The sequence below is a fragment of the Triturus cristatus genome, chromosome 6 (genome assembly GCF_964204655.1).
Source record: "Triturus cristatus chromosome 6, aTriCri1.1, whole genome shotgun sequence".
Lineage (NCBI taxonomy): Eukaryota > Metazoa > Chordata > Amphibia > Caudata > Salamandridae > Triturus > Triturus cristatus.
The window spans coordinates 767,273,394-767,293,609 of record NC_140589.1 but is presented as its reverse complement, the minus strand read 5'-3'; the positions used below and the strand labels follow the sequence as shown (position 1 = coordinate 767,293,609).

Here is a 20,216-nt window from a genome sequence, read left to right as displayed (position 1 = left end):
CCTCCAGCCCCTTAATTGAATCTCAATGTAGCCCTTATTAGATTTCCTCTTTTTATCAGAATCAAACTGTAGAACTAACAGTTTTTTCAGTATCCAGAAATGGTGGCAGAGAGGGCCCTTCACAATTTGGATTTCAAGTGGCCTTGCATGTACTACATTGACAGAACTAAACCCTTTCACGCGACAGATCAGCTGTTTGTAGCCTTTAGCAACTCCATGAAAGGACAGCCAATTTCAAAAACAGGAATTTTTTGATGGATAGTCAAGTGCATTCAAACTTACTACCAAAAAGCCAAACACCTGTACCTCCCAGGACACAATTCACACTTAATAAGGCCTCCACTAGGGCTTCTTGAACAATCCACTAACTGGCATACTATATATGACGAAACCTCGCATGCATTTTCCATGCATGCCTTTACAATGCAGTCTCTACCCTGACTGTGATGTTACCACTCATTCCTTTACCATGCATGCAATTACAACGGCTTGCCTCGGGGGGTACTGGACTTTGGAATAGTATAACTTACTACTCCAACTCCAGTCTCAGCAACAGTAGGATAGGTGTTGGACTTAAAATCCAACACCAGTCCAACAACGCGCCCCCTAAAGCAAGTCATTGTAACGACTTGCATGGTAAAGCAACACTTGGTAACGTCTCCATCGGGGTATTGACTGCATTGTAAAGGCAGATTGTGGTAATGGCTGCGTGGTAAAACATGTTTCCCACTGACATGCAAAGCAGCTACCTGGTCAACACCACATACATTTACTAAACACTATTTTGTGGATATTCTTGCTCAGCAGCATGCTCTAGTTTGACAGATAATCCTAAGAACTCTTTTCAGACATCTGCCCCATCCATGCTCTAACCACCATTTATTTGGAGGGACTGTTTTACAGTCTATGCAGAGCATGTGTATCTTAAGCAACAAATGCTACAAGCGTAATATTATACCTATTGGACTTTGGCGTTACTGTTAATGGCAAAGCCACCACTTTCCTTAATGATATATGTAAGTCTCCCCTATGGTAGGCCTATAGAACCCTAAGACAGGGAGCTGTGTTTATTAGGTGGGATATGTATGTTTCTATATGCCCCCTCAGCAAAACCCCTCAGATTGTTGTTTTGCTGTGGAAACGTTTGTTGCTCCATTGGCTAATACAGGGTTACAGGCTGGCACCCCAGCCTGACTAAATTCTGAATGGGACTACCTAACTGTGTACTGTAAGGTATCAAATTAATCATGACCCAGGTCGAATTTAATGTCACTATTAAAGTAAAGCAACTTTAAGAAAGTTGCCACTGTGCGTCCTAGCTGGTACAGTGACCTCACAAGAGCATCAGCCCATAGACAGCTTTCTGACCACCTAGGGAGTGGTGTGAATGATTCTCAGGCTTTGCAACAAAAGCAGCCCACTGCAGGGAGTTTCACCTCCCCTTTGCAGGAAACCACTTGGGGTGTTAGTTCACAAGGCGAACTTCAAAGGAGAAGCCTCCTTTGAGGGCAAATGGTGGTAACACTCCAGAGGGAATGCTCTTTGTTCATGTAAACCAGCTGAAGACAGGGCCAGAGAGGGAAACCCTGTCCCCAAACAGTTTTTTCTGTGGTCGTGTAGCCTTCAGATAGTCACCCCTCTGGGGTGGGCTACCAAGCTCCTCGCAGACAAGGGAAGGATCAGACATCTTGAGAGTGGTGGGAATAGTGCACTCTGGGATCACCAGATGCCAAACATCTCCAGAGGGGACCTGGTAGCCCATTGGCTAGTGACCATGTTGTCCCCTCCGGGCACTTTCCTCAGATAAATATAGCATCCCTGGCATCCTGAACCTTAGATAATGCTGGATTTGGAAAGAGGTCCAAAGAAGGATTGCCTTGCTAACCCTGGACTGCACAAATAGACTCTGCACTGTCTGTTTGACCTCACTTGCTGCACTTTGGGATAGTGAAGTTTAGATTGTGTCTGTGGCTGGCTCAGGAACAATTTGCGTAGCAGCCCTAAATTGAAGCTGTGACTCCATAGATCAGTTGGTTGATCTCCTGGAACCAGCTCCAGAGACAAAAGAGCTGAAGACGCCCAAACTGGCAAGTTACTAGCCACCGGAGAAGAAATGCTGCTAGCTGCTGCTAGGCACCCCTAGTGACCTAGGAGTGCTGTTAGAGGCAGGATTAGCCACCCAAGAGGGACACCAGCCCCCACAAAAGGATTTGACTCCACCCACTGTATCTGGAGATCCGTAAGCCATCCGCCACTGCCCTACCACCACCAGAAGGAGGACATTGTGGGACCCCGATATCTGTGTACCAAGCCACCCCACATCACCCGTGGACAGAGGAACCACCACAAAGGTGCCCCATCAACCGCACTGCAACCAGAGCATCTTTGAGCATCTTTTCATCCTGCATCCACAGCATCAGCACCACTCTATTGTTGTCTTTGGCGGTCACGCTGTAAAGGATGGAACTGGACTGGAAAATGCTCTAGTAGCAAGGTAACTGTCCAAAGTATCCTTAATAGCCCCCCAGGCCTTCATCCTGTTGGATGTGGTCAAGCAAGCCTGGTGGGAGTAACCAAACTAAATGTTTTCTTTACCAATGATTGCTCGCAGGCAATATTAAAAGTGGTAAAATCTTTAGACATCTGTACCTCTGGAGTCCTCCGGTGGATTTTGCTCATCATGGACTACAAAAATTCATAAAAATACACTCTATTGTTATAAATTGGTGTCATGTTTCTCTCATGTTGTGTGGCTTTCTTATTTTGTTGTTTGGTGCTTTACACTAAATTCCTTTGTCTAAGCTGTGCTGCTCAAAGCCACAACTACCCAGAATTGAGCTTAAGGTTTACACATGAGCCTGACTGAACCCAATAAATGTTTTTGTGAGTGTATTCCACGATAAGGCTACCTAGTCATATCATATAATACACCCAGATCCTCACAGTAGTGCTGTAGATTCACATGCACTCCCCCTCCTCCCCAGGGCATGTGGATTGGGATGCAGATTGCTTCTTCCTATATAAAAACCCTTACCAATGCACATGTGCACCGTACTCTTCTACCACTCCATCCTACTCTGTCCAAGCCCACCTCTAGATGGTAGGACTATGCAAAGCATCTGAATCTACAGCATTACACGCTACGAACAGATGCTTATAAGGTACATAACATTTTCCTTTAATTACAGTACACTGCCTGTGCTTTCTTAGAGATCCTATTGAAGAGATGGTCTGCTGCAATCCCTGTGCCATTGAGGCTGCAGCCGTGTGTTAAACTATTGCCTCTGGGAATTAAAAAAGGAAAGCAAGGAATAAACTGGATAAATTAGAATAAATTAATACAAGAGGTATTAGAATATAATTGTTATCTGCAAATAATACAAGTGAAGCTGCATCAGAGTACCATGTTTCAAGAAAATAGTTTGACAAAGGTTATGAAGTTCACTGATCCAATTTTTACAAAGTTCTTAGTTTGTACCTGTGTTCAACTGGAAGTGGTGCAGTGTTATGGAGGTGGCACATGGAGATTACTGCAGATGTCAAGATTTGAAGTAGATTAGCAAAAAGACTCAGCAACAGATGGAAAAGGAGCCCACCAAATGTTTGATACAGCCCTACAAATACATGTGTCTGCTACGTCTTGGGGGTGGTGGTATAACAGCATTGTTTTTAGAACTATCAATTCTGCATAATTTGAACAGAAATGCATGTGCAGTGTGAAAAACTGGATGAGGGCAAAAAAGTTGCGTTGTTGGCGATAACTTGCATCAAAACATATGCTACATATACCTGGTGTGGGTTGTTTCCGCATACCGTAAAACATAGAACTGTTTGTTTTCTTCCTTGTAGATGCAAGTAAAGCTGCATTTACAGCCTCACCAAGTTCTTGCTTTCTGGCAAACCGCAGCAAACCAGGCTGCCTTCCAAGTGATGGTTCTGTCAAGAATGAGTGTCTTTCAGAGCACACGTATGTTTCTCTGTCAGCTGACCAGCACGTGAACCTCCCCAATGGCTTGAATCAATTTTCTGTTGAAGATGCTGACAGTATTCACTTACCAGGTACATTATTCTCAAAGTTTGTATGTTAAAGGAAACACTGGATTGCAACACAGTACATGGCTTTCAGGTTTTTACACAGCTGCCTCCATTTGTGTTCATATCTGTCTCTATATCCTGCATATTCCTAAACAGTTTCTTGTTGTGTGAACTGCAGCAAAATACGACATAGTAGATTGATATTTTGTTTGCCATTTTATACGCAACACATGGTTTACTACTTTATTGTTAAAAAATATGCAGAAGCTGCCCCATCCAAGGAAGGTGAGAATTAATAAAGCATGTGAATTTGCTGCTCCAATTTGCATGTATTTATCTCTGCTCCCATTTCTGTTTATGGTATGAAGAGACCATCATTGACATTGAATAATGAAAGTTTTTTGTGTCCTTCCCTAATTAGTATGAACAGTACACATTTTTGGAGGGACAGTTGTGTATAAAGTCCATCTTATCACCTTCCAAGTTCTTTAACATTACTGCTCAAGATAGTTGAATCAAATGTTGGAAACATTACAGTTGTTTGCGCTCATCATTAACCTTCCTTTGAAACCCTTAGAGTTAACAATATTTACTTTGTGACATTGCTGTGGTTACACCTGGTTTCTGCTGGACATGCTTCTCCATCTCTGTAAGTGAGTGTGAGAACTTCAGAGTTTCCCTTTAATTATAGTAATAATGCAGTGCTAATGTTTGCACGCTAAATTTGGGACAGCATGATACTAGTACAAACAGTGAAATAGCTGCCAGATTTAGAGTTGGGTAGTGAAAGAAAATCCTTCCATTTGAAAAAGTGCACTTAAGTGGTTGAATTTAGTGGACCATAATATCTGTTTGATGGAGGACATTTCACTAGTGGATTTGCTTCCGAATTTGAACTTCTGCTAGAAATCTATCTAAATTAGGCCCCATATTGATGAAACAGTCTCCTTCTGCCTTACTGAGTTTACTGTCCCCCTTCATGCCACTCTGTAGTCGTAATGCCCTTTCTGTTAAAAATGGTTATACCCTCGACTAAGAGACACTCACTTGCAAGGTTCATGTCCATTTAGACAACTCCACCACAATAAATCCACCAAGGTGAGTAACCAAAAATGTGATGCAGAGACTACTTCAGTTAACCATAACTGGCACTGCTCTGAGACACCTCTCTTCTTATTGTTCCTTCTTCACTGTATCATCAGAGACATGGAACAACCATATGCAAATACATCTTAGTTTCAGCCAAAAAGGATCTGTTCTGCATCACCCTCATTAAATGGGAAAACAAACTTCTCTGGACAAGGTCAGATATTTTTAGTTCCATTGGTCAGGTGCTTTTTCTCTTGAACCAGTGTATTCACCTAACGTGTACTTTGAGTGTGGTCGAGAGGGAATGACCATTGAGAACATCAGAATACCAACACTTAATGCAGTTACGATGTAAATACATTGATAACATTCAGTAATTCCTTGAATAGCAGCTGTATTGTAAAAGCATAGGTGATATCCCATAAGTTACAGGAATGAAAAGAAAAAAGTCATTAACTTGAGAGTGCAGAAATACAGATAAAATATATTACTTTCCTGTGAAGCATTGTGGAGACCCTTACTGGTATTGACGGCCAGGACATGGCAGAAGAAAAACAGTTCAGGCTCCTGCAGCAGTATTCACAACTCTACATTGAAGTCTTACAGATGTCCAGTAATCCTTCTATAGCTAACAAGCATTTACAATGCAATAGGTCTCGCAACTGCGAGTTTTAGAGCTATTGGTATTGTAAATGGCAATGCCTTTTGAAAAATTAACAGGTATTTTAATTTATAATAGTAATTTTCCACCAGTACCATAACTACCACTATTATTATTACTATCACCACAGAGTAGCAACAGTAATATTTGTAGTGGTGGTTATGGTACTTGTGGTGGTTGTAGCGGTGGTGGTAGTGATGGTGGTATTGATACTGGTGGTGGTGGTACTGGTGGTGTTAGTGGTGGTGGTACGGGTGATCTACGTGGATTTTATTTCATTACTTATACTACTGCTGGAATTTTTTTTTAACAAAAAAATACAAACACTAAGAAACATTATCATTTGCAATGCCAATAGCTCAAACTTTTAGTAATGCCAGCCCTATTGCATTGCAAATGCTTGTTTTCTGTCGCAGGCATGAGGTGCATCATCTACTTCCCAAAATACAATCTTAAATTTGTAGACAGTCCTATGGTAGGAGGCAGTTGTTTAGCCAGTGTAAGACTAATAGCTCACACAACTTTGCATTTTGATACCTGAAGTTTTAAATTACAATAAATGTAGTAGACCTCGGGCAGGAGACTTGAGTTACCAGTAACTGTGGAAAGAGCAATAACTTTAGAAACTGGTGCTTTATTTCACCTTTTCTGTGGTGTGAAGGTTACGTAACTGTTTTATTGCGATCGAATGGGCACAATGGGGCTGATTTACAAGTCCCTTGCACCGCCAGGGCTTCACTTTTTTTGTGGGGAAAAAGTGACGCAGCGGCGGCGCAAGGGGCTTGTTAATAAGCCCCAATGTCGTTGGCAGAATGCTTTAAAGATGCCAGTCGATTGCCGCTCACTCTATGCGCACACATATATCCCAGAGAAAATCCTGCTCTTAAGTAGTGTTGCCACCTTTAGGTGTCCAGTGAAGCTACAATGGCTCTGCTGACCTGTTTCTCTGGCCTACAGCAGCTTTGCTGACCTGGTTCTCTGGCTCTACAATGGCTCTGCTGACCTTCTTCTCTGGCTCTAAAGCAGCTCTGCTGACCTGGTTCTCTGGCTCTACAGCGGCTCTGTTGACCTGGTTATCTGATCTGAAGCAGCTCTGCTGGCCTGGTTCTCTGGCTCTAGAGCGGCTCTGCTGACCTGGTTCTCTATCTCTACAGCAGCTCTGCTTACCTGGTTCTCTGGCTCTAGAGCAGCTCTGCTCACCTGGTTCTCTGGCTCTAAAGCAACTTTCCTGACCTGGTTCTCTGGCTCGACAGCGGCTCTGCTGACCTGGTTCTCAGTCTCTAGAGCAGCTCTGCTGACCTGGTTCTCAGTCTCTAGAGCAGCTCTGCTGACCTGGTTCTGTGGCTCTAGAGAGGCTCTGCTGACCTGGTTCTCTGGCTCTACAGCAGCTTTGCTAACCTAGTTGTCTGGCTCTAGAGCAGCTCTGCTGACCTGGTTCTCTGGCTCTAGAACAGCTCTGCTGACCTGTTTCTCTGGCTGTACAGCAGCTTTGCTGACCTAGTTGTCTGGCTCTAGAGCAGCTCTTCTGACCTGGTTCTCTAGCTCTACAACGGCTCTGCTGACCTGGTTCTCTGGCTCTATAGCAGCTCTGCTGACCTGGTTCTCTGGCTCTACAGCAGCTCTGTTTACCTGGTTCTCTGGCTCTAAAGCAGCTCTGCTGACCTGGTTCTGTGGCTCTATAGCAGCTCTGCTGACCTGGTTCTCTGGCTCTACAGCATCTCTGCTGACCTGATTCTCCGGCTCTACAGCAGCTTTGCTGACCTGGTTCTCCGGCTCTACAGCAGCTCTGCTGACCTGGTTATCTGGCTCTACAACAGCTCTGCTGACCTGGTTTTCTGGCTCTACAGCAGCTCTGCTGACCTAGTTGTCTGGCTCTAGAGCAGCTCTGCTGACCTGGTTCTCTGGCTGTACTACGGCTCTGCTGACCTGTTTCTCTGGGTCTAAAGCAGCTTTGCTGACCGGTTTCTCTGGCTCTACAACGGCTCTGCTTACCTGGTTCCTAGGCTCTACAGCAGCTCTGCTGACCTGGTTCTCTGGCTCTACAGCAGCTCTGCTGACCTGGTTCTCTGGCTCTATAGCAGCTCTGCTGACCTAGTTCTCTGGCTCTACAGCATCTCTGCTGACCTGATTCTCCGGCTCTAAAGCAGCTCTGCTGACCTGGTTTTCTTGCTCTAAAGCAGCTCTGCTGACCTGGTCCACTGGCTCTACAGCAGCTCTGCTGACCTGGTTCTCTGGCTCTACAGCAGCTCTGCTGACCTGGTTCTCCATCTCTACAACGGCTCTGCTTACCTGGTTCTCTGGCTCTACAGCAGCTCTGCTGACCTGGTTCTCTGGCTCTACAACGGCTCTGTTGACCTGGTTCTCCGCCTGTACAACGGCTCTGCTGAACTGATTCTCAGTCTCTAGAGCAGCTCTGCTGACCTGGTTCTCTTGCTCTAAAGCGGCTCTGCTGACCTGGTTCTCTGGCTCTACAGTGGCTCTGCTGACCTGGTTCTCGATTGCCGCTCACTCTATGCGCACACATATATCCCAGAGAAAATCCTGCTCTTAAGTAGTGTTGCCACCTTTTGGTGTCCATTGAAGCTACAACGGCTCTGCTGACCTGTTTCTCTGGACCTACAGCAGCTTTGCTGACCTGGTTCTCTGGCTCTACAAGGGCTCTGCTGACCTTCTTCTCTGGCTCTAAAGCAGCTCTGCTGACCTGGTTCTCTGGCTCTACAGCGGCTCTGTTGACCTGGTTATCTGCTCTGAAGCAGCTCTGCTGGCCTGGTTCTCTGGCTCTAGAGCGGCTCTGCTGGCCTTGTTCTCTATATCTACAGCAGCTCTGTTTACCTGGTTCTCTGGCTCTAGAGCAGCTCTGCTCACCTGGTTCTCTGGCTCTAAAGCAACTTTGCTGACCTGGTTCTCTGGCTCGACAACGGCTCTGCTTACCTGGTTCTCTGGCTCTACAGCAGCTCTGCTGACCTGGTTCTCTGGCTCTACAACGGCTCTGTTGACCTAGTTCCCCGCCTGTACAACGGCTCTGCTGAACTGATTCTCAGTCTCTAGAGCAGCTCTGCTGACCTGGTTCTCTTGCTCTAAAGCGGCTCTGCTGACCTGGTTCTCTGGCTCTACAGTGGCTCTGCTGACCTGGTTCTCTGGCTCTAAAGCAGCTCTGCTGACCTGGTTCTCTGGCTTAAGAGCGGCTCTGCTGGCCTGGTTCTCTGGCTGTACAGCAGCTCTGGTGACCCGGTTCTCTGTCTCTACAGCAGCTCTGCTGACCTGGTTCTCTGGCTCTAGAACAGCTCTGCTGTCCTGGTTCTCTGGCTCTAGAGTAGCTCTGCTGATCTGGGCCTCTGACTCTACAGCAGCTCTGCTGACCTGGTTCTCTGGCTCTACAACGGCTCTGCTGACCTGTTTCTCTGGCTCTAAAGCAGCTCTGCTGACCTGGTTCTCTGGCTCTACAACGGCTCTGCTGACCTGGTTCACTGGCTCTATGCCGGCTCTGTTGACGTGTGCTCTGGCTCTAAAGCGGCTCTGCTGACCTGGTTCTCTGGCTCTAAAGCAGCTTTGCTGACCTAGGGGCATATTATCAAGAAACTGCGTTAAAATTATCGCCGCTTTAGCAGCAGAAAACTGCCGCTAAAGCAGCGATAATGGGCTTGATAATATGCCCTTGAGAATTCCCATAGAAGCCCATGTTCTGGTGTCAACATGGGCTTCTATGGGAATTCTCTGCGGCATATTATCAAGCCCATTATCGCCGCTTTAGCAGCAGTTTTCTGCTGCTACAGCGGCGATAATTTTAACGCCGTGCTTGATAATATGCCCCCTGGTTCTCTGGCTCTTCAACGGCTCTGCTGACCTGGTTCTCTGGCTCTAAAGCAGCTCTGCTGACCTGGTTCTCTGGCTCTACAGCGGCTCTGTTGACCTGGTTCTCTGGCTCTAGAGCAACTCTGCTGACCTGGTTCTCTGACTCTACAGCAGCTGTGCTGGCCTGGTTCTCTGGCTCTATAGCAGCTCTGCTGACCTGGTTCTGTGGCTCTAAAGCAGCTCTGCTGACCTGGTTCTCTGGCTCTAGAGCGGCTCTGCTGACCTGGTTCCCTGGCTGTACAGCACCTCTGCTGACCTGGTTCTCTGGCTCTAAAGCAGCTCTGCTGACCTGGTTCTCTGGCTCTAGAGCGGCTCTGCTGACCTGGTTCTCTGGCTCTACAGCAGCTCTGCTGACCTAGTTCTTTGGCTCTAGAGCTGCCGGTAAAGCGGTGATAATGGGCTTGATAATATGCCCTTGAGAATTCCAATAGAAGCCCATGTTGACACCAGAACATGGGCTTCTATTCAAATTCTCTGCGGCATATTATCAAGCCCATTATCGCCGCTTTAGCGGCAGTTTTCTGCCACTAAAGCGGCGATAATTTTTATGCCGTTTCTTGATAATATGCCCCCTGGTACTCTGGCTCTACAACGGCTTTGCTGATCTGGTTCTCTGGCTCTACAACGACTCTGCTGACCTGTTTCTCTGGCTCTAAAGCAGGTTTGCTGACCTGGTTCTCTGGCTCTACAACGGCTCTGCTGACCTGGTTCTCCGGCTCTAAATCAGCTCTGCTGACCTTGTTTTCTGGCTCAACAGGGGTTCTGTTGACCTGGTTCTCTTGCTCTAAAGCAGCTCTGTTGACCTGGTTCTCTGGCTCTACAGCAGCGCTGCTGACCTGGTTCTCTGGCTCTACAACGGCTCTGCTGAGCTGTTTCTCTGGCTCTAAAGCAACTTTGCTGACCTGTTTCTCTTGCTCTACAACGGCACTGATGATCTTGTTCTCTGGCTCTAAAGCAGCTCTGCTGACCTGGTTCTCTGGCTCTACAGCGGCTCTGTTGACCTGGTTCTCTGGCTCTAAAGCAGATCGGCTGACCTGGTTCTCTGGCTCTACAGTGGCTCTGCTGACCTGGTTCTCTGGCTCTACCGCAGCTCTGCTGACCTAGTTGTCTGGCTCTAGAGCAGCTCTGCTGACCTGGTTCTCTGTCTCTACAACGGCTCTGCTGACCTGTTTCTCTGACTCTAAAGCAGCTTTGCTGACCTTTTTCTCTAGCTCTACAATGGCTCTGCTGACCTGGTTCTCTGGCTCTAAAGCAGCTCTGCTGACCTTGTTCTCTGGCTCTACAGCAACTCTGTTGACCTGGTTCTCTGGCTCTAAAGCAGCTCTGCTGACCTGGTTCTGTGGCTCTACAGTGGCTCTGCTGACCTAGTTCTCTGGCTCTACCGCAGCTCTGCTGACCTAGTTGTCTGGCTCTAGAGCAGCTCTGCTGACCTGGTTCTCTGTCTCTACAACGGCTCTGCTGACCTGTTTCTATGACTCTAAAGCAGCTTTGCTGACCTTTTTCTCTGACTCTACAATGGCTCTGCTGACCTGGTTCTCTGGCTCTAAAGCAGCTCTGCTGACTTGTTCTCTGGCTCTACAGCGGTTCTGTTAACATGGTTCTCTCGCTTTAAAGCAGCTCTGCTGACCTGGTTCTGTGGCTATAGAGTGGATTTGCTGGCCTGGTTCTCTGGCTCTATAGCAGCTCTGCTGACCTGGTTCTATGGCTCTAAAGTAGATCTGCTGACCTGGTTCTCTGGCTCTAGAGCGGCTCTGCTGACCTGGTTCTCTGGCTGTACAGCAGCTCTGCTGACCTGGTTCTTAGGCTCTAGAGCAGCTCTGCTGACCTGGTTCTCTGACGTTGAAGCAGCTCTGCTGACCTGGTTCTCTGACTCTAAAGCAGCTCTGCTGACCTGGTTCTCTGGCCCTACAGCATCTCTGCTGACCTGATTCTCCGGCTCTACAGCAGCTTTGCTGACCTGTTCTCCGGCTCTACAGCAGCTCTGCTGACCTGGTTCTCTGGCTCTAGAACAGCTCTGCTGTCCTGGTTCTCTGGCTCTAGAGTAGCTCTGCTGATCTGGGCCTCTGACTCTACAGCAGCTCTGCTGACCTGGTTCTCTGGCTCTACAACGGCTCTGCTGACCTGTTTCTCTGGCTCTAAAGCAGCTCTGCTGACCTGGTTCTCTGGCTCTACAACGGCTCTGCTGACCTGGTTCACTGGCTCTATGCCGGCTCTGTTGACGTGTGCTCTGGCTCTAAAGCGGCTCTGCTGACCTGGTTCTCTGGCTCTAAAGCAGCTTTGCTGACCTAGGGGCATATTATCAAGAAACTGCGTTAAAATTATCGCCGCTTTAGCAGCAGAAAACTGCCGCTAAAGCAGCGATAATGGGCTTGATAATATGCCCTTGAGAATTCCCATAGAAGCCCATGTTCTGGTGTCAACATGGGCTTCTATGGGAATTCTCTGCGGCATATTATCAAGCCCATTATCGCCGCTTTAGCAGCAGTTTTCTGCTGCTACAGCGGCGATAATTTTAACGCCGTGCTTGATAATATGCCCCCTGGTTCTCTGGCTCTTCAACGGCTCTGCTGACCTGGTTCTCTGACTCTACAGCAGCTGTGCTGGCCTGGTTCTCTGGCTCTATAGCAGCTCTGCTGACCTGGTTCTGTGGCTCTAAAGCAGCTCTGCTGACCTGGTTCTCTGGCTCTAGAGCGGCTCTGCTGACCTGGTTCCCTGGCTGTACAGCACCTCTGCTGACCTGGTTCTCTGGCTCTAAAGCAGCTCTGCTGACCTGGTTCTCTGGCTCTAGAGCGGCTCTGCTGACCTGGTTCTCTGGCTCTACAGCAGCTCTGCTGACCTAGTTCTTTGGCTCTAGAGCTGCCGGTAAAGCGGTGATAATGGGCTTGATAATATGCCCTTGAGAATTCCAATAGAAGCCCATGTTGACACCAGAAAATGGGCTTCTATTCAAATTCTCTGCGGCATATTATCAAGCCCATTATCGCCGCTTTAGCGGCAGTTTTCTGCCACTAAAGCGGCGATAATTTTTATGCCGTTTCTTGATAATATGCCCCCTGGTACTCTGGCTCTACAACGGCTTTGCTGATCTGGTTCTCTGGCTCTACAACGACTCTGCTGACCTGTTTCTCTGGCTCTAAAGCAGGTTTGCTGACCTGGTTCTCTGGCTCTACAACGGCTCTGCTGACCTGGTTCTCCGGCTCTAAATCAGCTCTGCTGACCTTGTTTTCTGGCTCAACAGGGGTTCTGTTGACCTGGTTCTCTTGCTCTAAAGCAGCTCTGTTGACCTGGTTCTCTGGCTCTACAGCAGCGCTGCTGACCTGGTTCTCTGGCTCTACAACGGCTCTGCCGAGCTGTTTCTCTGGCTCTAAAGCAACTTTGCTGACCTGTTTCTCTTGCTCTACAACGGCACTGATGATCTTGTTCTCTGGCTCTAAAGCAGCTCTGCTGACCTGGTTCTCTGGCTCTACAGCGGCTCTGTTGACCTGGTTCTCTGGCTCTAAAGCAGATCGGCTGACCTGGTTCTCTGGCTCTACAGTGGCTCTGCTGACCTGGTTCTCTGGCTCTACCGCAGCTCTGCTGACCTAGTTGTCTGGCTCTAGAGCAGCTCTGCTGACCTGGTTCTCTGTCTCTACAACGGCTCTGCTGACCTGTTTCTCTGACTCTAAAGCAGCTTTGCTGACCTTTTTCTCTAGCTCTACAATGGCTCTGCTGACCTGGTTCTCTGGCTCTAAAGCAGCTCTGCTGACCTTGTTCTCTGGCTCTACAGCAACTCTGTTGACCTGGTTCTCTGGCTCTAAAGCAGCTCTGCTGACCTGGTTCTGTGGCTCTACAGTGGCTCTGCTGACCTGGTTCTCTGGCTCTACCGCAGCTCTGCTGACCTAGTTGTCTGGCTCTAGAGCAGCTCTGCTGACCTGGTTCTCTGTCTCTACAACGGCTCTGCTGACCTGTTTCTATGACTCTAAAGCAGCTTTGCTGACCTTTTTCTCTGACTCTACAATGGCTCTGCTGACCTGGTTCTCTGGCTCTAAAGCAGCTCTGCTGACTTGTTCTCTGGCTCTACAGCGGTTCTGTTAACCTGGTTCTCTCGCTTTAAAGCAGCTCTGCTGACCTGGTTCTGTGGCTATAGAGTGGATTTGCTGGCCTGGTTCTCTGGCTCTATAGCAGCTCTGCTGACCTGGTTCTGTGGCTCTAAAGTAGATCTGCTGACCTGGTTCTCTGGCTCTAGAGCGGCTCTGCTGACCTGGTTCTTTGGCTGTACAGCAGCTCTGCTGACCTGGTTCTTAGGCTCTAGAGCAGCTCTGCTGACCTGGTTCTCTGACGTTGAAGCAGCTCTGCTGACCTGGTTCTCTGACTCTAAAGCAGCTCTGCTGACCTGGTTCTCTGGCTCTACAGCATCTCTGCTGACCTGATTCTCCGGCTCTACAGCAGCTTTGCTGACCTGTTCTCCGGCTCTACAGCAGCTCTGCTGACCTGGTTATCTGGCTCTACAACAGCTCTGCTGACCTGGTTTTCTGGCTCTACAGCAGCTCTGCTGACCTAGTTGTCTGGCTCTAGAGCAGCTCTGCTGACCTGGTTCTCTGGCTGTACTACGGCTCTGCTGACCTGTTTCTCTGGGTCTAAAGCAGCTTTGCTGACCGGTTTCTCTGGCTCTACAACGGCTCTGCTTACCTGGTTCCTAGGCTCTACAGCAGCTCTGCTGACCTGGTTCTCTGGCTCTACAGCAGCTCTGCTGACCTAGTTCTCTGGCTCTACAGCATCTCTGCTGACCTGATTCTCCGGCTCTAAAGCAGCTCTGCTGACCTGGTTTACTTGCTCTAAAGCAGCTCTGCTGACCTGGTTCACTGGCTCTACAGCAGCTCTGCTGACCTGGTTCTCTGGCTCTACAGCAGCTCTGCTGACCTGGTTCTCCGTCTCTACAACGGCTCTGCTTACCTGGTTCTCTGGCTCTACAGCAGCTCTGCTGACCTGGTTCTCTGGCTCTACAACGGCTCTGTTGACCTGGTTCTCCGCCTGTACAACGGCTCTGCTGAACTGATTCTCAGTCTCTAGAGCAGCTCTGCTGACCTGGTTCTCTTGCTCTAAAGCGGCTCTGCTGACCTGGTTCTCTGGCTCTACAGTGGCTCTGCTGACCTGGTTCTCGATTGCCGCTCACTCTATGCGCACACATATATCCCAGAGAAAATCCTGCTCTTAAGTAGCGTTGCCACCTTTTGGTGTCCATTGAAGCTACAACGGCTCTGCTGACCTGTTTCTCTGGCCTACAGCAGCTTTGCTGACCTGGTTCTCTGGCTCTACAATGGCTCTGCTGACCTTCTTCTCTGGCTCTAAAGCAGCTCTGCTGACCTGGTTCTCTGGCTCTACAGCGGCTCTGTTGACCTGGTTATCTGCTCTGAAGCAGCTCTGCTGGCCTGGTTCTCTGGCTCTAGAGCGGCTCTGCTGACCTGGTTCTCTATCTCTACAGCAGCTCTGCTTACCTGGTTCTCTGGCTCTAGAGCAGCTCTGCTCACCTGGTTCTCTGGCTCTAAAGCAACTTTGCTGACCTGGTTCTCTGGCTCGACAACGGCTCTGCTTACCTGGTTCTCTGGCTCTACAGCAGCTCTGCTGACCTGGTTCTCTGGCTCTACAACGGCTCTGTTGACCTAGTTCTCCGCCTGTACAACGGCTCTGCTGAACTGATTCTCAGTCTCTAGAGCAGCTCTGCTGACCTGGTTCTCTTGCTCTAAAGCAGCTCTGCTGACCTGGTTCTCTGGCTCTACAGTGGCTCTGCTGACCTGGTTCTCTGGCTCTAAAGCAGCTCTGCTGACCTGGTTCTCTGGCTTAAGAGCGGCTCTGCTGGCCTGGTTCTCTGGCTGTACAGCAGCTCTGGTGACCCGGTTCTCTGTCTCTACAGCAGCTCTGCTGACCTGGTTCTCTGGCTCTAGAACAGCTCTGCTGACCTGGTTCTCTGGCTCTAGAGTAGCTCTGCTGACCTGGTCCTCTGACTCTACAGCAGCTCTGCTGACCTGGTTCTCTGGCTCTACAACGGCTCTGCTGACCTGTTTCTCTGGCTCTAAAGCAGCTCTGCTGACCTGGTTCTCTGGCTCTACAACGGCTCTGCTGACCTGGTTCACTGGCTCTACGCCGGCTCTGTTGACGTGTGCTCTGGCTCTAAAGCGGCTCTGCTGACCTGGTTCTCTGGCTCTAAAGCAGCTTTGCTGACCTAGGGGCATATTATCAAGAAACTGCGTTAAAATTATCGCCGCTTTAGCAGCAGAAAACTGCAGCTAAAGCAGCGATAATGGGCTTGATAATATGCCCTTGAGAATTCCCATAGAAGCCCATGTTCTGGTGTCAACATGGGCTTCTATGGGAATTCTCTGCGGCATATTATCAAGCCCATTATCGCCGCTTTAGCAGCATTTTTCTGCTGCTAAAGCGGCGATAATTTTAACGCCGTGCTTGATAATATGCCCCCTGGTTCTCTGGCTCTACAACGGCTCTGCTGACCTGGTTCTCTGGCTCTAAAGCAGCTCTGCTGACCTGGTTCTCTGTCTCTACAGCGGCTCTGTTGACCTGGTTCTCTGGCTCTAGAGCAACTCTGCTGACCTGGTTCTCTGACTCTACAGCAGCTGTGCTGGCCTGGTTCTCTGGCTCTATAGCAGCTCTGCTGACCTGGTTCTGTGGCTCTAAAGCAGCTCTGCTGACCTGGTTCTCCGGCTCTAAATCAGCTCTGCTGACCTTGTTTTCTGGCTCAACAGGGGTTCTGTTGACCTGGTTCTCTTGCTCTAAAGCAGCTCTGTTGACCTGGTTCTCTGGCTCTACAGCAGCGCTGCTGACCTGGTTCTCTGGCTCTACAACGGCTCTGCTGAGCTGTTTCTCTGGCTCTAAAGCAACTTTGCTGACCTGTTTCTCTTGCTCTACAACGGCACTGATGATCTTGTTCTCTGGCTCTAAAGTAGCTCTGCTGACCTGGTTCTCTGGCTCTACAGCGGCTCTGTTGACCTGGTTCTCTGGCTCTAAAGCAGATCGGCTGACCTGGTTCTCTGGCTCTAAAGTGGCTCTGCTGACCTGGTTCTCTGGCTCTACCGCAGCTCTGCTGACCTAGTTGTCTGGCTCTAGAGCAGCTCTGCTGACCTGGTTCTCTGTCTCTACAACGGCTCTGCTGACCTGTTTCTCTGACTCTAAAGCAGCTTTGCTGACCTTTTTCTCTAGCTCTACAATGGCTCTGCTGACCTGGTTCTCTGGCTCTAAAGCAGCTCTGCTGACCTTGTTCTCTGGCTCTACAGCAACTCTGTTGACCTGGTTCTCTGGCTCTAAAGCAGCTCTGCTGACCTGGTTCTGTGGCTCTACAGTGGCTCTGCTGACCTGGTTCTCTGGCTCTACCGCAGCTCTGCTGACCTAGTTGTCTGGCTCTAGAGCAGCTCTGCTGACCTGGTTCTCTGGCTCTACAGCGGCTCTGTTGACCTGGTTCTCTGGCTCTAGAGCAACTCTGCTGACCTGGTTCTCTGACTCTACAGCAGCTGTGCTGGCCTGGTTCTCTGGCTCTATAGCAGCTCTGCTGACCTGGTTCTGTGGCTCTAAAGCAGCTCTGCTGACCTGGTTCTCTGGCTCTAGAGCGGCTCTGCTGACCTGGTTCCCTGGCTGTACAGCAGCTCTGCTGACCTGGTTCTCTGGCTCTAGAGCGGCTCTGCTGACCTGGTTCTCTGGCTCTAAAGCAGGTTTGCTGACCTGGTTCTCTGGCTCTACAACGGCTCTGCTGACCTGGTTCTCCGGCTCTAAATCAGCTCTGCTGACCTTGTTTTCTGGCTCAACAGGGGTTCTGTTGACCTGGTTCTCTTGCTCTAAAGCAGCTCTGTTGACCTGGTTCTCTGGCTCTACAGCAGCGCTGCTGACCTGGTTCTCTGGCTCTACAACGGCTCTGCTGAGCTGTTTCTCTGGCTCTAAAGCAACTTTGCTGACCTGTTTCTCTTGCTCTACAACGGCACTGATGATCTTGTTCTCTGGCTCTAAAGTAGCTCTGCTGACCTGGTTCTCTGGCTCTACAGCGGCTCTGTTGACCTGGTTCTCTGGCTCTAAAGCAGATCGGCTGACCTGGTTCTCTGGCTCTACAGTGGCTCTGCTGACCTGGTTCTCTGGCTCTACCGCAGCTCTGCTGACCTAGTTGTCTGGCTCTAGAGCAGCTCTGCTGACCTGGTTCTCTGTCTCTACAACGGCTCTGCTGACCTGTTTCTCTGACTCTAAAGCAGCTTTGCTGACCTTTTTCTCTAGCTCTACAATGGCTCTGCTGACCTGGTTCTCTGGCTCTAAAGCAGCTCTGCTGACCTTGTTCTCTGGCTCTACAGCAACTCTGTTGACCTGGTTCTCTGGCTCTAAAGCAGCTCTGCTGACCTGGTTCTGTGGCTCTACAGTGGCTCTGCTGACCTGGTTCTCTGGCTCTACCACAGCTCTGCTGACCTAGTTGTCTGGCTCTAGAGCAGCTCTGCTGACCTGGTTCTCTGTCTCTACAACGGCTCTGCTGACCTGTTTCTATGACTCTAAAGCAGCTTTGCTGACCTTTTTTTCTGACTCTACAATGGCTCTTCTGACCTGGTTCTCTGGCTCTAAAGCAGCTCTGCTGACTTGTTCTCTGGCTCTACAGCGGTTCTGTTAACCTGGTTCTCTTGCTTTAAAGCAGCTCTGCTGACCTGGTTCTGTGGCTATAGAGTGGATTTGCTGGCCTGGTTCTCTGGCTCTATAGCAGCTCTGCTGACCTGGTTCTGTGGCTCTGAAGTAGATCTGCTGACCTGGTTCTCTGGCTCTAGAGCGGCTCTGCTGACCCGGTTCTTAGGCTCTAGAGCAGCTCTGCTGACCTGGTTCTCTGACTTTGAAGCAGCTCTGCTGACCTGGTTCTCTGACTCTAAAGCAGCTCTGCTGACCTGGTTCTCTGGCTCTATGGCATCTCTGCTGACCTGGTTCTCTGGCTCTACAACGCCTCTGCTGATCTGGTTACGACAGATATAGGGTCGATTCTGAAGAAAAGTCACAGAGGAGTAAATTTCCAACATTTTGGAATTGGCTGAGGATTGTAGGAGTACTGCCGAGAAACCATGATGACAATCACACTTTCGTGGGGCCAGTTGTGGAATTCTTTGTAAATCTCAACATTCTCACATGCTTATATGGGTATTTTTGGAAACAAATATAAATAACGTACATTTACGCATGCGCAAACCCCTCTCAATTACAGAAACCCATTCCCCTGCATCGCAAACAGTTTTTGGTGATTCTGTTCTCCGTTTCCACCCTCCTTAAAGACGTACTCATGCCCGGACAATATTACATTTTGGACCGTTTCACATGAGGGAACAGATTGCGAGAACGCCAAGAGCAAAATTGACTGCGGTGCTCGTGTACATCTCCTGTCCGCGCTGGCACAGCCAGCAGGAGACAGGGAGAGACTGGCGATGTGCACACATTCACATCTCCTTTCCTCCTTCGGCCAAGAAATCGACAACAACAAGTCTCGCCGAGGCGGGCAGCGCATGCGCTGCGTCGCTAGGCGAGACCTAAAAAGCTGGCAATTAATCTCATTCGTCTTTTTGATATGTTTATCCGAGTTGGGTCTAATCTCTGGTGTTGTGGCTATTTGTCCTGGTAAGGCAGATGATTATTTTCTCCTCTTGTTCATTGGAACCATTTCAGTGTTCCAACCATCCTAATAGAAGCTTCCATACTTATCAATGATGTATTTTTGTATAACCTGTCACTTCAGGGTGTCCTGTTTCTCTACAAAATGTCCCTAATCTCGGTTGATTAACTAGGTAATGGAAAACTCCAGCAATATGTCTTGGTTGCTTTGGAATTCCTTGGCTGCATTTATGTTAGCACATGGTATGCGTTTAAGATGCTCTCAATAATGGCATTCCCTTCACTTTTGCACACAATTAAGATAAGTTAACCCTCTGTGACATCAACATTATAGCGTGGGCTAAACTCTTGAGACACGCTGTTATACTACAAGCTATGGACCTATATGACTCCATGGATATGCAACCATGCTACTTTAATAAATGTATCGAATAGAAGAATTATGTTATTAATGAAATGCTTAAATTAATTATAACCAATCACATTGCTCTAACTAGTATTGTTTCCATCATGTTATTTGCTCTTATTGGCATTACAGGCAATGACCAACCAAACATAACTCAGTCTAGGAATCTTTCTAAAATGAATAGTTCAGCCTAATCACCTAAATTGCAGCCATTCTGAATAAAAATACAAGAAATACCAGACATGTTTCAAAGTTTTTGGCCCTCATCCATGAGGGACATCTTGCACTCCTAAAGCATAGTGATCCGCAGGGTACAGATGTAGGTGTACCCAAAAAAAACCTTTGTGCGACTCACTGAGAAGAAGACAAATACATTGAGTGGTCACCTTGAATTAATTACACCCTCTGGCTTTGCTCTGTAACACTTTCCATTCCATTGGTTTTGCTTCCTATGCTATATTATAGGCAGGGACCAACCACAAGCAAATCAGTCTTGGTCCACCTTCAAAATGGACATTCTAATCCTACCTCCTATACTGAGATCAACACTAGTGGCCCCCTACCATA

General features: G+C 48.6%; 1 protein-coding gene across 1 annotated transcript in view; it reads left to right on the top strand.

The window, feature by feature from the left end:
- Nucleotides 1-20,216, top strand: part of RFX6 (regulatory factor X6) — a 432,357-nt gene that overhangs the window by 347,946 nt on the left and 64,195 nt on the right. The window contains exon 16 of the mRNA XM_085609250.1: nt 3,850-4,059. Within this exon, the coding sequence (XP_085465376.1) occupies nt 3,850-4,059 (210 nt within the window). The remainder of the gene's footprint in view (nt 1-3,849; nt 4,060-20,216) is intronic.